We start from the raw sequence: 15,057 nt of genomic DNA, 5'->3' as shown, positions 1-15,057 counted from the left end.
GATCACAGTTAAAACAAAAAGAAAAAATTTATCTCTTGTCAGTAGTCTGGCCTTACTACAAAGCAAGTACACACAGCAGCAATAAATTAGGGGTTTTTTAATAGAAAATCTAACAACAATCTTAGCTAGAAATGCATAGCTGAGTGCTCAGATTTGTGGCATCTGAACAGTCTTTCATTTAAACAAGCCTGCTTTAATTGCTTATTTTCTATCTTTTTCCATTGTAAGACAAACAAAGATGCCATTGAGGATGCATCTCCCTCGATAAGGCAATCAGAACATGAGCCTGCAATTACAGTAATATTTTGCATAAAGGCTTCCCTTATTAATCCAAAAGAGCTCTAATTCCAAACCCCATTATTTTACTATGCTGCCATCCCCAACAGTGCAAAAATTCTCCTGGATTCTTTGTGCCTGTATGCCAAGCAGCTCAACTGGGCTTCCTCTCTCTAGAGAACTTTTATTTATTCCATTTCCAAGGTTAAAAAGGCACAGTATGGTAGCATCACTGAATGTCAGCAGTTCAACAACACCTGGTTCTTCATAGTACCGTTCCTTTGGACTGCTGCCCATGTCAAAGATCAGCACCATGTAGTTCACACATACACAATGCATGTACTACCTAGACCTCTATGTTTATAAAGCCTCCTATTAATCATTCCTGTACTGCCATAAATTAACAGTAAGGAGGTGATCAGAGAGTTCACAAAGGAAATAGTCCTGCTAGCTTGGTTACTTCTTTTAGATGGATACTGTTTACTCGAGAATTTTACTGTAATCTGTTGGCAAAAAATATTCCGTGCAGAATAAATATATATTCTATTCCACTGCATTGTCACTGGGGTGAGATCCTGTTCTGAGCTGGCCCTAAAAACACTCCTCCATGCACAGGAAGGCAGATATCCTTAACTCTGGATATAGAAGCAACAGCAGCTACCACAAAAGTCTTCAAGAGCCATAACTTTAAAGAATTCTTGAGTGGTAGTTTGTTGTTCTCCAGCAATCTTATATAGTTGGTGAATGTTTGGTACACAAAAGTAGGGTTCTTTCACATCAACAGCAGTTCGCCCACCTCTTTTGAATGAGAGACAGATAGTTGTCCCTAGAGAGAAAGTCCTGCCCTTCAGTTTTTATATTTCTGATAAACTTGATGTTGATTAGCCTCTTGCTCTTCAAGAGAGTCAGGAAAGAGCAGAAATAAAACTGTCTTGAAGAGCGTATTTTAACTTGTGCTGCTGAGAACAGAAACTAGGCCAGGGGAGATTTCAGAGTTACTGGCAAGTAAGATTATACAGAACAAAGCAAAAAATCACTATTCAAAAAGACTGTTTGTAAAAACTTTTACAGAAAATCTGTAGCTCAGTCTTCACAGAGATAGGTCTTGATTCTGGAGAGGTCTGTAAAAGAGGAAGAATTCATTTGTGCAATGGGCTTGAGGGACTCCAGGATTTTTATTTGGCCGTGGAAAATTTAGACTTACTGTTAGCACGCCAAATCCCCATCAGATCAATAAAGTCTGCAGTCATTACACTCAATAGCTCCTACCTTCCAGGAAATGAGCATGTGAGTTTTATTCTAATTGTTAATAGGCAGGTGTTCACAGCACCACAATCAACAGTAAGGGGAGCACTTAGAGATTCTTGTTGGCAGTCTCAGAGAAGGTATGAATAAAGGTCAAGCACTGAATTCCTCTGGCATTCGCACACTGGTTCTGTCTAAACCCCCCCTGCTCTACCAAAAGAGAATTTGTTCCTCAATACCTTATCAACACAATGTTAATTTTTAATCAGTACCTTTCACCAGCAATTGAATTAATTAGGAGTTTGTCAATGCATAGGAGCCAATCCAGATTAAGTCATAGAGTGAATTCAGAGCTGAGCTAACTATGCCTTATTTAACCCCTGCCTGGCTGTTCTTATTCTGCATCAAGAGAATCCAATTCCAAACCTCTGAAGTGACTTCTGTGATTTGGAACTGGGCACGCTCATCATGGAATAAAAGTAGGCACAATGGGGAAATCAAGCAGAAATAGTTACGCTGGAACAGATTTTAAGTATATAAATCATATGGTTTTATCTTGATTAGAGCTACTTGCAACAGCAGAGCCACCTCTTCTTTGACACTGGTGAAGAAAAGTGTAGATAATGCTTTGTGTCAATGCAGTACATTTACACAGTGTAGCTACATCCATTCAAACACCCGTGGCACCAACAGGTTCCATATTGCCCAAGCCAGTTGGCACAAAGATGGTGTGTATTTCCTCAGGGTGGGATTACAGCTCTGTGCGCTCTTCAGGAAAATAGGCCAGACAATTGAACTTCTTTTTCCAGGTGTGCTCATACGGCCTCACTCATTAGTAATGCTAAAAAATGACAAAAATGCATGAAATCATTAAAGATATTATTTACATAGCTTTGAAAGCAAATGCCAATTGCATTCTTCAGGGAAAAGGTGAAACAAGTGCTGCTGCTGCTGCAGTACATCTGTTAATTAGTCTACAAGGATTTGTGTTTATGACAAGAGTGAAAACTAAATATTGCAGCAAAAGTAACACCAGCCGAACACAGTTCTACTGTTTTGTTCAGTCTCACAGCAATACTTGGCATATCTGCACCAGCATAACCATGACACTGGAGTTGGTAGGGCAGAAGTCACTCAGTTCTACTAAAGGTGGTTTATTCCAAGCACTTCAGGCTTTTTTGAACCTCTGCACATTTAACTGCCCTGCAGTATCTCACTCACAGTGTATCTCCTGCTGTTTCAACCCAGTGTTGTTCTGTAACCAGGGATACATCTAGAGACCACCACAGGTTCTCTGGGAAAGCAACTAAGTATTCTTGAAATGTAATTAGAGAATCGCAAGGGGATATAATCTTCTTGAGATTTTATAGTAGAACAGTATTTAGTCCTGGCACTAACACTCGTCATCTAATAAACAAAATAAAAATTCAAATCAGCCAGAGAAACAGCTATGACAAGCACTTTCATCAAGTCCACAATGACAAATGCCAGCATCCTATTTGCTGATGCAGCATAGCGCGGTAACAAGCCACCCTTTCCTGGCATTAGCTTAAATGGGACCTCGGATATACACTCCATGTGGACAGTACTGGTGTGAATTTCACTGGAGCTACAATACAACCCTTACAGCCAGGGCCTCCATGACTAAATAAGAAGAGCATCCTTACTGCCAGCTACCCTGTTTTCCAGGGATGAACTGGCAAAAACCGATTACGAGAACACCAACAAGCTGAGGGACTAAGTAAGGATGCGAATATTTAGGTGAATGTCAATGGCCCTCTCGATTCACAGGACAAAACCACAGTGAGAGTCAGATGTAGTTCTCAAAGGGACAATAGAAAAAGAGGTCATGGATCTGAGCCACTAAAGTAGTTCTATCTCAGGAGCGCTGTGCAGGCAAGACCACACACTGCAACAAACTAGTTTTGGTTTTCCACTTAAAACTGACAGGACCAAGATTATTCAAGGAAAACGAGTTCAGTATCTGCTCTCTTCTGAGGAAGGGAGGAAAACTTAAAGCATAGAGACCAAGTGGAGAATCAAAACAAAACTGAAAATACAGTCAGGAGGGAATGATTGGCAGTTGCATGAGGAAACTAATCTCGTAAATATACAAGAGGCTGCTGAAAGCAGAGGCAGAGAAGAGGAATAAAGGGGGATTTACACAGATTGAGGCAGAACTCTCAAAAAACAAGGACTCCATATCAGAATTACTATGCTTTTTTTAGGAGCCTACTAGAACACGAGAAGTGCTTAAATTTGCAGTGTGGATTTGTGATTTAACAATTTAACCATCCCAACATTTTATACAGTGTTAGACAGTATAGCAGTCTGAAAGAGAATAAGTTGTTTGGAAAAGCACTACAGCAAAAGATGGAAATTAGAAGTAAAAAATTCAGTTCCAAATGAGTTTAAAATAGGTAAAATACTAATATTTGACTCTGAATGCTTTATGTTAATCAACCCCTACACATACACTAATGTGAACTATACTGATGTGAACCTCTGAGCATGTCGCCAGGGGATCTCTTGAAGATGGGAGTCTGTGCCCAAACCAGCACCTCTCTGCTTCAGCGCACATTGGAATTCAGATGAAGAACATTACTGTGGGGATACAATAATGAAATCCCCACTGAAATGACAAAAAAAGTAATGGCCTCTATTACTTCCAAGCAGCTCCTATAGCTTTCATTGTCAATAAAAGCTACAGCTATGTTTATACTAAGTTTTTATGTTTATGATTTTAAGAAGTTTGTAGCTGTATGTTAAATTTCCAGAGTATTGAAATCCGATTTTTATAATTTTAATCAAAACCTATCAATATATTTTTCAGCTGAAGCAATGGAATATCTTATTTCTGCTGTGAAAATAACAGCATGTATAAATAATGCAATTAGCTGTAGCTCACAACTTGGGTTTTTTTTTTTCAATTTAGTTAATAATAACAAAATAATAGAAATATAGTTATTGAAAAGCTAGACTTTCCCACAGCTAATACAAATACTACAGTTTAAACATATTATTATGGTATTTCAAAGTGTGAACTTCATAAGCATTTTTGTTAAGGTGAATGCCAAAGTTGTGAAGTTATATAAAAAAAGCTCAAAAATGACATAATTAGCAATATCTGCACCCTTTACAGGTGTGCCTACATTAAAATACAGTCTGTATTCATTCAGATTTGCAACTTTTCAAACAGTTCTCTGCCTTAGTCACTGCATTTACTATTTCAGAGCTTGCAAAACTGGGACTTCTGCAAACAACATTAATCAGGAAAACCAGGAACTAATCTTTTTCAGTGAAATAAATGCAAGAGACCATCATGAACCGTGAAACACTTTCACCTGGCCACTGGCAGGGCTCTATTTAAATGAGAAAGAGGGCCTTAATGAGGGCACTATAGTTGGAGGTCTTGGAGGAGAAGAGGTTTGCTCTACAGCTACCCGGTTAATGCCTCATCTCTGCTTTGTGTAGACAAGGAGAAAGAGGTTATTCATGGTGGAACTGCCAGCGGTGAGAAGGGAGCTTTGATTCTTTTCTCCGAGTAACATCAAGAGGCTGGAAGCAGTAAGTTAAGAACTTCCCTTGGGGAATCTGTTGTGATTTTGTAAGTAGTACTTTAGTTCAGGCTACTTTAAAACGCCTTTGTGGGTGTTTTGTTGGTCTTTTGTTTTGTTTAAAACTCCAAGGAACTTATTCTAATGACAGAGTGGAGGGTGCTAGGAGAACCGGGGAACTAGTTTTTTTCTGTAGGCAGCTAAATGTTTCTCTGCAGAAGCTAAGCTTTAAGGTCAGCGTTATACTAATATAACGTAGTTCCCTTTGAAGAAATTATAGGGGGAAGCACATAAAACAATTCCTTCCTGGAGCTGTTAAAATACTGCATTTTTATGGCAACAGTGTCACTGTAATGATGCCTTGTGGATTAATGAGGGTGCCATAAATGAACAGCTCAAACTGCATTGAGGAACTTCATTGGCTTCTCTCCATCTTTCTAGAAAAGGTATTCTAAAATTAACATGGTATTTGCTCTCCAAGGCTGCATGGGATTTTCAGCCAATGATTTCCTATGTCTAGCTCATAATGGCAGCTGCAGGAGAATAGTCTCTAATGGCATTTACTACATGGTCCCTATTTGTGACTCTGCCTGGTGAGTGGGCAAGTCACACAGCACCGTAATGCTAAAGACCCCTTCTACAGAACAAGGGGAAAGAAAAGATTACTGTACCAAAGTCATCTCAGATGCATTTACTCTTATTTAAAAGAAGATAGGTGACCATGGACTTGGCAATGTGAAGCTTAAATGCTCAACTAATAATATGGATTTTAGAATTGGTGCTGCAAGGGTAATTAAGCATGGTAATGTGAGAAGCCTCATGTGAGTTGGAGCTGAGTGTTGGAGAAGATGGTGTGAAGGTGTGCTGAGAACAAGCTCATCTGACTTAAGGCAGAGACTATAGGCATGGCACAGTTGGGAAGGACTGCTATTCACAGCCCTCCCCAGTTGCTTGTTACTTTCTCCCTCAAATCTAACAGCTGAACTGTTTGTAAAACTTGCTAACCTGATCTACTCGACCAGCGCAGGTCTCTGCTCCTTAACCTATTGCTTAAGTCGTTTTAGCTAGTATGCCTCGTTCTGAGGGAAACAAGAGGTTTGCAGTGCTCATCTGAGGAGCTCAGCTAGTAAATCTGAAAATGAGGTAACAAGCAGCTGGGGACGATAATCTGTGCTCTGCACAGCTGCTGTGACAGAAACATGCATCAAGAAGAATGTAAAGGCAGATATTTTTCTGATGTCCCCTCTCCTCAAAAGCAACAAATCCATACCACTTCTTGGACTGAGGGTGTGGGGTTTTTTTAAATGTCACTTAAAGGCTAATAATGTTCAAGTAATAAACAAATAACAATCAGAAGGGCTTTTTTCTTAGTGATATGGACAAGAAAGTAACTTTACCAGAATGAAGTCTTAAGTTAGACTGTGACCAACAGCTAAGCATTCTAATGCACTAGAGTCTACCCTAAAGACTTTAAACTGGAAGTCAACTATCTATCTATCTCCAGAAGATCCTCCTGTATTAAAGGTCAGTATGTATTTCTTGGTGTCCAGTCTCCAGATGGGTTGGTCTATTCTACCATTGGGTGCTACACTAATGGGGACAGTGGTTGCTCCACCCTCTCTCTGCAAACCTCTTCCTTCAAGATGAGTTGGGGGTGTTGCGGAACTGCCTTTAAGCACAGAGCTAGCAGCAGCAGTCCATGCCAACAGACCTATGGAAAATAGGTTCCCTTTAGTGAGGGTCTCTAAGAATTTTCCCATACACAGAAATAATTTTTATTTAAAGCAATGCAAATAGCCGCTTTCTCACTGTCTCCTAAAACAGAATTTCATTTGACTTCCCAAACAAAAATGACTTTGTTAACTCTCTGCTTGCCCAGCAGACTGTCCCTGATTAGAAGTTCTGGCTTCTTGGATTTTGGCATTTTGAAATGGCTGAGATCAAGTCATCTGAAGTGAGGAGGAAAGAGGCATGTGGGCAGGTAATCTGTTTAGGTGAGGTATACATTTACTGGTGACTACAGTGTAAGATCCCCCCAATTTTCTTGATACAATAAATAGGAAAAGATGGATATAATCAATGGTCCCAAGAACCTGATGAGCTTCTGACTCGCTACAGAGTAGATGAAACTTACATACACAGTGTAGCATACAGACTGACCCGTATAAATACTCCTCTATAGAATTACTGAGAAGTAAAATTCCCTGCACCCTCATTTTCTCTAATGGAAGACTATTGCTCCTAGTTAGGTAGGCAAACCTTTCAGTACATGAGTGGACGAATTTAGCATGATGCTTTTGTGCACTGTTATCCCAAAGGCTGACAGAAAATAAAAAAATTATTTTTCTTGCTTTTTACCTAAGCCTGCCATTTTTCCAGAAGAATGCTGCCTGATACTCTAGTCATGAACATAATCAACTCCAAGGTTCACTCATGGTTGAATTAATCTGATACTGTTTCCCTTAAGTCTCTCTTCTATACCTAACATTTCTGCCAGAGGGAGAACTCTGTTCAGGAGAAATCTGACAATGGACTCTCAAGTTCGTAATTGCAACTGAAAATCCTGGCTGTCAGTTAGGACTTAGCAATAAGCAGCTGAGAAGGGGTTTCCACTGTTGACAAGAACCTCAGTTAACGTCATGTGTTTTCTGGACAGAGTGTCCTAAGAGTTTATGGTGTGTACTTGGACATCATGTCAAATGAAATGGCTTTGGAAACTTCACACTAAGGCCCAATGAGTGCTCCCTCAAAAAACCGTCATCTGTTCTTAACACTGATTTGGGAGTGATGCTACATGGATGCCAAAGCTCTTGTTTCTGTGGGTGCTGCTGATGCACCCTGAGAATGGTGGTATGGGGTTTTTCTTGTATTCAGTGCACACTACTGTAGTTTCTTTCACATCAAATTTAAATACATGATCTGCTCCTTAAGATATGTGAGCAACAAAGTCACCTTTCATGTGCTTACAGAACTAACTTCTGATAAATTCTGCAGAAAAAGACAAAATTAATATTGCCAGGTGGACCTTAATAAATCATGGTATTTTCTGCTTGCTGGCCTGTATCTGGGAACCTGGCATACCTTGTACTTCTATACAAACTTTGACTATCTAGATGAAAACAAAGTGTTGGTTTATCTTTAATGGAGCGTCTGCACTCAAATTTGAAGCTGCCTTAATTTCCCAGCTTAAAGATGGGGAAATAGAAGAGGCTTATACTGCATAAATTGTGGAAGTCAAAGGCAGAAGTCAGAGTACAGTGGCCTGCTATCTTCATGCAAAATTTTGACTCAACATTCTTTCTGGATCAACTTAAATTCAGGGATAACCATGTACAAGGAAGTTGAATCAGCTTGCATGCTGAGACTGCTTTAACTAACAAAGTTGTTTTTTCAGAGACACAGGAGACACATCAGATGTCTGTATAAGAAAAAAAAAAAAGACTATTCTGAACAGTATCTGTTTAATTTGAGGTTTTTTAGATGCCTCCCCAGCTTGCCTACATTTGTGTAAACTTGGCTTTTTCCTACATGTTGGCTGTGAAGATGCATGGTGGGGAAGAAGCTCTGTCAATTCTCACTTGATGGATTAAGTTACTATCTTCTGCTGTGTGGAAATTCAGATACTGTAACAACAGCTGAGGCATAAGGCACCAATGACTTCCAAGGATACAGAGAATAACTCACATAATCTTAATATGTTATAAACGAAATAAGGGGAAATAATTTTGCTAATAACTGCATTATTTTAGGTACCTTTATTAGGTTGGCACTAAGCAAGCAATTAAAAATACTGAAACCATAATTCCAGTGAAATGCTGGATAGGTAAGCCTTGGAGAGATGAAAGGATACATCTTAGAATAAAATTCTAACCAGAATGTGCTAAGGTAATACTGCTGACTAAAAAGAAAAACCCAAACTTCAATGTGAACTTACACTTTTAAATCAGTGTTAGTTAGATGTATTCTCTGCAGCACCTGGCAACTCATTTGTTTCCTGTGATGGTGGAGTCATTGATTCCCCTTTTGCTGCCAAGGGCACACAGCACCATTTCCAACACTGCAAGTGGACTGCATTAAACTTGAAGAAAACTGACTGTAGCTCATTCAGATATATATGATGCAAATCATTGTTTAAGCATAATTAAACACTTTTTTCAATTAAAGTTCACAAGTAGAGGACATGAAGTTTTTAGTGCTCACTGAAGAAGGGGGCAGGTAAAACCCAACCTGGTAAAATTGTTCCTTTTTTATTTGCAGGTATGGCTCATGACTTATGCATAAGAAACATGGTGAGTCTGTTTGGCATACCAAACCTATATAGATCATCACATACTGCATTACTTCTATCAATGCTGGAAACACTGATATGGTAAGGGTACCTTGACCACAGTGACACTTACTTAACTACCCAGTATGACCTGGCTAAAGCTTCTATGCGAAACTCTGGCTGCTTTGAAACAAAGACTTCTTGATGCTGCCAGGGTGGGAACCTATTCTGTGGTCAGACTAACTGGGAATGTGGACAATTCTCACTTGTAACTCTAAGGTTTGTAGACAGAAAAGTGGTAAAAAATGTTCAAGAACAACAGAAGACCATTTTTTTCATATGATATAATAACTATATGCATTAGATGGAAGAACATTCCAGCTTCTAGAAACCAGAAAGATGGATGAGGGAGCACAAACTCATGTTTTCTAGAGTGTTTTAAAAATGCATTGGCTCTCTACAAAGTATATTGCTCAGCTTCTGGGCAGCCCTGTTCCCACTTTTAGCTGGACAGTGTCTCCTTTTAACTCATTCATTTGGTGCTTCATATTTCTATTCCACCATGAGACATCTAAACAAAGTGAAATCTGAGGAAACCTTAAAACTAGGGGGATTTTTTTTTGTTGTTTTTTTTTTTAAGCCAATGAAACCTGCTACCTTGTTAGTTTTGTAGATGCTGCAACAGATAAGTATTTTAAGTAAATAAGCAGCTAAAGACCTACTGGCCTAACAAACTGGAAACTCCATTTGATGAAGCTTCCATTTGGATTTTTCAATTTTTGAATGCTGCATCAAATTCAAAATTTAAGTGTCAGTTCTTAAGAACTGATATGCAAGATTGCTATTGGCTACACTTTCCGTGTACAGGAGAAAACAGGTAGAAGTTTGCCTGCAGATTAAAATAAATTCATAGAAGCTCTTAATGGTTTCTGGTATATTTACATTAGAGCTCTATCCATCTTTCTAAGAGGTTAATGCTCTGCTAGAATGACTTCCTAGACAGAAAAACAATGGTGAGGATTGGAAGAAGCTCTGGGAGCTAGGAAGATGTTGCACAGAGAACTTTGAGGATTCCACAAAGTAGGACAGCCATTGACATAAAGTTTTGCCTATGTTGGAGTGCCTGAGCTACAGGCATGTGTTTATACTGACCACAAATACTAATTTCATATCTCTATAATTACTCTGACCTACAGTCAATGTCTCTTCATGCTTATGTTCACCATATTTGTTCTGGGAGACTTCTGAAGTACAGTAAGATATACTGCATAGCCTTAAATGGAAGTTCATTAACCTAAACTGATAAATATCTATAAGGCAATTAACACTACGGAGATCCAATTCTGATGAGCCTCCTCTGTACTGAAGCAAATAAAATAGGTGATATCTTGTTTGACTTGTAAGATTTAAAGTGGGAAACAGATGTGCTTACTCATATGTTAAGAGGTGAGACTTAGCACCTTAACTATGCTGTAAGACCCAACTGACTTGTTTGGGTTTTCTCTTCCTTGCTGTTCTGGCTGAAACATTACAGGAGGAAGTGCATAAAGAAGCTGAACTGTGGTCCCTCAAGAGCTGGATGTGAATCTGTTGTTGCAAACTATGACTGGATATTTCTAATCTACAGTATGGGTGCTATGTAAGAAAGCAAAGCATGTATGCTTTCCAAATGCTGGCAAACCAACTAAATAGGGTAACTGTCTACAGTGTCCTCATTCTAGTGAACATAGTGCACTAAAAAAAATGCCAAACCTGTGCTAGTTCATATTGGAACCAAGATAAACAGGCAACCCACAAACTATCAAGGGGGCTGGCGGGAGAAGCCATCAAAAAAAAAAGCCCCACTGAATCTTGATTGTTAGGGAAATAAATTATCAGTGTTACTTTTATCTGAAAAAGGATGTGAAACACATTTAATAGTACACACTAACTCTGAAGATAATGACAGAATGAAGCCTGAAGAATGTCTTGAAAGGGTAAGTCAGAGTCAAGTAAAATGCTGTTCTGTGGCTTGACAGAATAACTGTCCCAACTTCTGAAGAGAAAGGCATAATCAAATTTCATGCATTTGAGATTTTAGGGCAAGCTGTGCATAAATACTTGCAGAAATAAGACTTTGATAATATTCCAGAGAAAGGAATCTTCAGTTTCAACCAAACTGATATTGCTTATAGTCAAACAACAAGTCTGCATTTTCATAGTGCTAGACTACCTTTAGATATTAAGTGTAACTGCTATTCAGGTGAGTGCTTTCAAAACAGCAAGTTGATGAACATACTTACAAGCTCTGTTAACAAATATTGTCTCTGAAGAAGTGACATGCTATAGAAGTTTTTGCTGGCTGCTTTCAATCTTTTACTACACTATACTTACTAGACTGTCAATGCTCAATTTTTAACTGGTGCCATAAAAATTCTTTGGACAAGTGTAATAATGTATAATGAATATCCTCATTTGCCAGAGAGCAACAAATATTTTTCCTTTGGTTTCAGTCTTTTAAAATAGCAAAGTCCATGAGAGGAGGGAGTAAGTGTTTCTGGCTTGAGTTTTGGGACACTAACCACAACATGTTTCTGCACTAGTGTCATAGACGAAGGAAAGCATTTCTCTGCATTAAAGTTAGAGGGTGGATTTAGGCTGTAATTTAATTTCCAAAGCAGCATACCACAACCAGTTGGAAAGCTTGTAATTAAGCTCTTCTCAGGAACCACAAGTAAACAGAATTTGTTTGAGGAAACTTTGATCACTCAATGTGAGTTGGATTTCCAGCTAAAGTGCCTGTTCCTATGTTAAAACAAGTATTTCGAAAGTCTGCTTCCTCAACAAGGATTTCTGCCTTATCAACTGATCTTGTCACACAAGGAATCTAATACATACAGACTCTAGGTGTTATACTGTGTTAGTTTCTTGTGCTAAAAGCAAGTTCAGTTTGAAGCGCCAAGTTTACAGGGTGTGCTTAAACTGGTGGAGTTGAACTCCCTTCCTCCCGGGAGCGGAAGAAAAACTTTAAGTACTCAAAGTATAAACTTAATGGCCTTTTAGAATATGTTTTTCTTACTATTAAGTAAATTAAATCAGCACACACAGCAGCAGAGTGGGTGGAAGATAAAGCATCTCTTTAAAATGTAATGCTCTCTAGAATACATGCTTGCTCTCAGAAAAGGAAGTGGAAGTCTGAGCTGACGGCTGCCTTGCCCAGAGCATGGCCACATCTGGGCATGAGTAGCTTCCTGTGTGGATGGCGCAGTGTCTCAAGGCTTCCTCTCATAGATGAGGAAGGTCTGTTCAGCTGCTTTTCTGGCTTATTAAAGGAATGCATAGATTTTCTAACTATTACAACTTGCTTAAAAGTTTCAGTTATGAAATGTTTCTCAAAACTTTCCTGTTTCTCAGAATTAATACTACCTGGCCCCTGTGGCTACTATCAAAGTACTCTAGCATGTTTGTGGAGAAACACAGTAAGGTTTTATTTGAAACTGTCCTGTCAGAAATAAAATTGGTATTTTTTTGTTTTGGGGTTTTGTTTGTTTGTTTTTTTCCCAATAACAAGCAAAGGAAGACTAAACTTGAGGTACTTCAACATGGAACTGCAGAGTATTTCTATTAAAGCTTTTTGTCCATGCTATGGCTGCTTGAGATAACAGAAGTTTACCTTAGGTTTGTCTAACATCCTTCCCTCTCAAAGAGTAAAAAGCATTTTCTACTTAAGCCAACAAACAACATAATAGGTTACTTAATCCAAAGTTGGACAAAGGCCTTAATGTAAATTCTGCTCTCCAGCGAAGACTATATACAGACACATGCAAAAAGCACTTAAAAGTTTGTTTCCTAGGCTTAACTTGCCAGGCACTTCTCACTTCTATGTCTGGTCTTGTCAGAAGCTTATTCATCTTGTAATTGCCAACACAAAAGGTTTTAAATCACATTTTGACAGCTAAAATACTAATCTTCATAAATAAAGAGAACTGTCAATAGCACTAGCACAGAAGCAAAGGAACCAGATGTGGTACTAACAGCTGTGGGAGAGAACAATGTTTCAAAAGTCAAGAAAAGCATCTGCTTATACTCTGATAGCAACTATCTGTCTAAATCCAACCTAGAAAACTAGATCCTGCTACAGCTGGCACAGAGATTCTGAACATCTTGCTGGGGGAAAAAAATGTTTAGAAATAACGGTATTAGATCAAGAGGGTATTCTGTTCACTTCTGTCCTTTTCATTGTAAAAAAAGAAAAAACCAAACCAACAACAATCTTTTGGTATCTAAAGGTCAAACTAGCAAGCTTGCATTTGTCTTCCAAGCTTAGAAGAATCAACTACAGTGAAATATAGGAGCTTTATATTTCTCCCACCTACAATTTGCACATGGGCTTTTGGATTGAGTCTTTTCCTACTTTGCTGAAATCCTGGGTTAGAAGGGTGCACACAGATCTTGCTTCTCCTCCAAGCTCAGGTCTCTCATTCCATCAGCATTAAATTCATATTCAGACAATGCAGACATGAAATGAGAGTGTTTTTTGAAAGCCACAACCTGAAAAGTTTTGAAATTAACTGCACAGAAAGGCATTAACACCTAGAGTATGCCAGCATTAGTGGTAAAAGACATTGTACCACCAACACGACATGTGCCAGTACCTCGCAGTATGAAAAGGAACAAGGTATTTAGTTGCCGCTGGACCTAAAGACCAGGTATTTCCTTTCAGAGCAGAGGTAGCGCAGGCCACAGGGGAAGGGATCAGATCCTCCTGGGGCCGAAGGCACCGGCCGCCGAGCTACTTCACCTGCCCTCTGTAAAGCCGTCCTCGCTGCCGAGGCAGGGGGGTCCCTCCGCTCCGGGGCCGCCGCCTTCCTATCCTGCCCCTCTCCTCGGGCTGCCCGTCAGCAGCCGCCAGACGGACAGCTCCAGCAAGCCGGGGTGGGGGCCGTGGAGGAGGCGGCGGCCGCCACGCTGACGGGGGCTTTGGCCGCTTGCCACCGCCGCGGCAGGGACACCCCCCCCACCGGCGCCTCACAGCGGAGCAGGGGCGGGAGCCAGGCCCCAGCGCTAAAGGGGCTACGTTCCGTCCTCCGCTCCTCGGGCCGGTGCCAGCCCCGCAGGAAGGACGCCTCCCTCCTCCGGCCACCCGAGGGGAGGACGCCATAGGGAGGCGTTTCCATGGCAACCCCCTTCCCGCCCCGGGGGCCCTGCACCCGCCCTCACCACAGGGGAGCGACGATCCCCGTAACCCTCCCCACCCCCCCTTCCCGTCCGGGTCCCGCCCGCCCGCCTCACGGCCCCCGTCGGGAGGATACAGCTTGAAGCCCCGGAGAATCTCCTTGGCCCGCTCGTCCGTGGCCGACATGGTCCTGCCGCGCCGCGCCGCGGGCGGACAGGGCTGGGCCGGGCTGGCCTGGCTGCGCGGGCCTGGGCGGGAAGACGGCAGTGACAGCGACGCCTCAGGACCCCCCCCACCCCTCCCCCCGCACTCCCTCGCACCCGCCACAGGCCGGCGCAACTAACCCGAGCAGCCTCCCGCCGCCCCGCCCCCCGGCCCGCCGCTCAGGCCAACCACCTGCTGCCGCCGCCTCGCTGCCGTGGCTTCTAGCGCAGGACGGACAGTACGTCTGGCCAATCAGACAGCACGTCCGCGCGCCCACCGCCCCCACCCCCATTCAAGGGTGGCTGCGCAGCGGTCGTTAAGGCGTACGCCGCGGCCGGGCCTGACGTCGCCGT

General features: G+C 41.2%; 1 protein-coding gene across 2 annotated transcripts in view; it reads right to left on the bottom strand.

Moving 5' to 3' along the window:
- Positions 1 to 15,011, bottom strand: part of PDE6D (phosphodiesterase 6D) — a 38,608-nt gene extending 23,597 nt beyond the window's left edge. The window contains exons 1-2 of one of the 2 annotated variants that reach the window (XM_030496061.1): positions 14,897 to 15,011; positions 14,637 to 14,748 (exon numbers count right to left, since the gene is read on the bottom strand). In XM_030496061.1, the coding sequence (XP_030351921.1) occupies positions 14,637 to 14,748; positions 14,897 to 14,996 (212 nt within the window). In that variant the 5' untranslated portion in view covers positions 14,997 to 15,011. Of the gene's footprint in view, positions 1 to 14,636; positions 14,789 to 14,896 lie in introns of those variants that run through there. The other variant, XR_003992889.1, reaches the window with a different exon arrangement.
- Between the last annotated feature and the right edge of the window lie 46 nt (positions 15,012 to 15,057).

The sequence above is a fragment of the Strigops habroptila genome, chromosome 8, assembly GCF_004027225.2.
Source record: "Strigops habroptila isolate Jane chromosome 8, bStrHab1.2.pri, whole genome shotgun sequence".
NCBI lineage: Eukaryota > Metazoa > Chordata > Aves > Psittaciformes > Psittacidae > Strigops > Strigops habroptila.
Note: the sequence above shows the minus strand (reverse complement) of the source record. Positions and strands in the feature narration are given on the sequence as shown.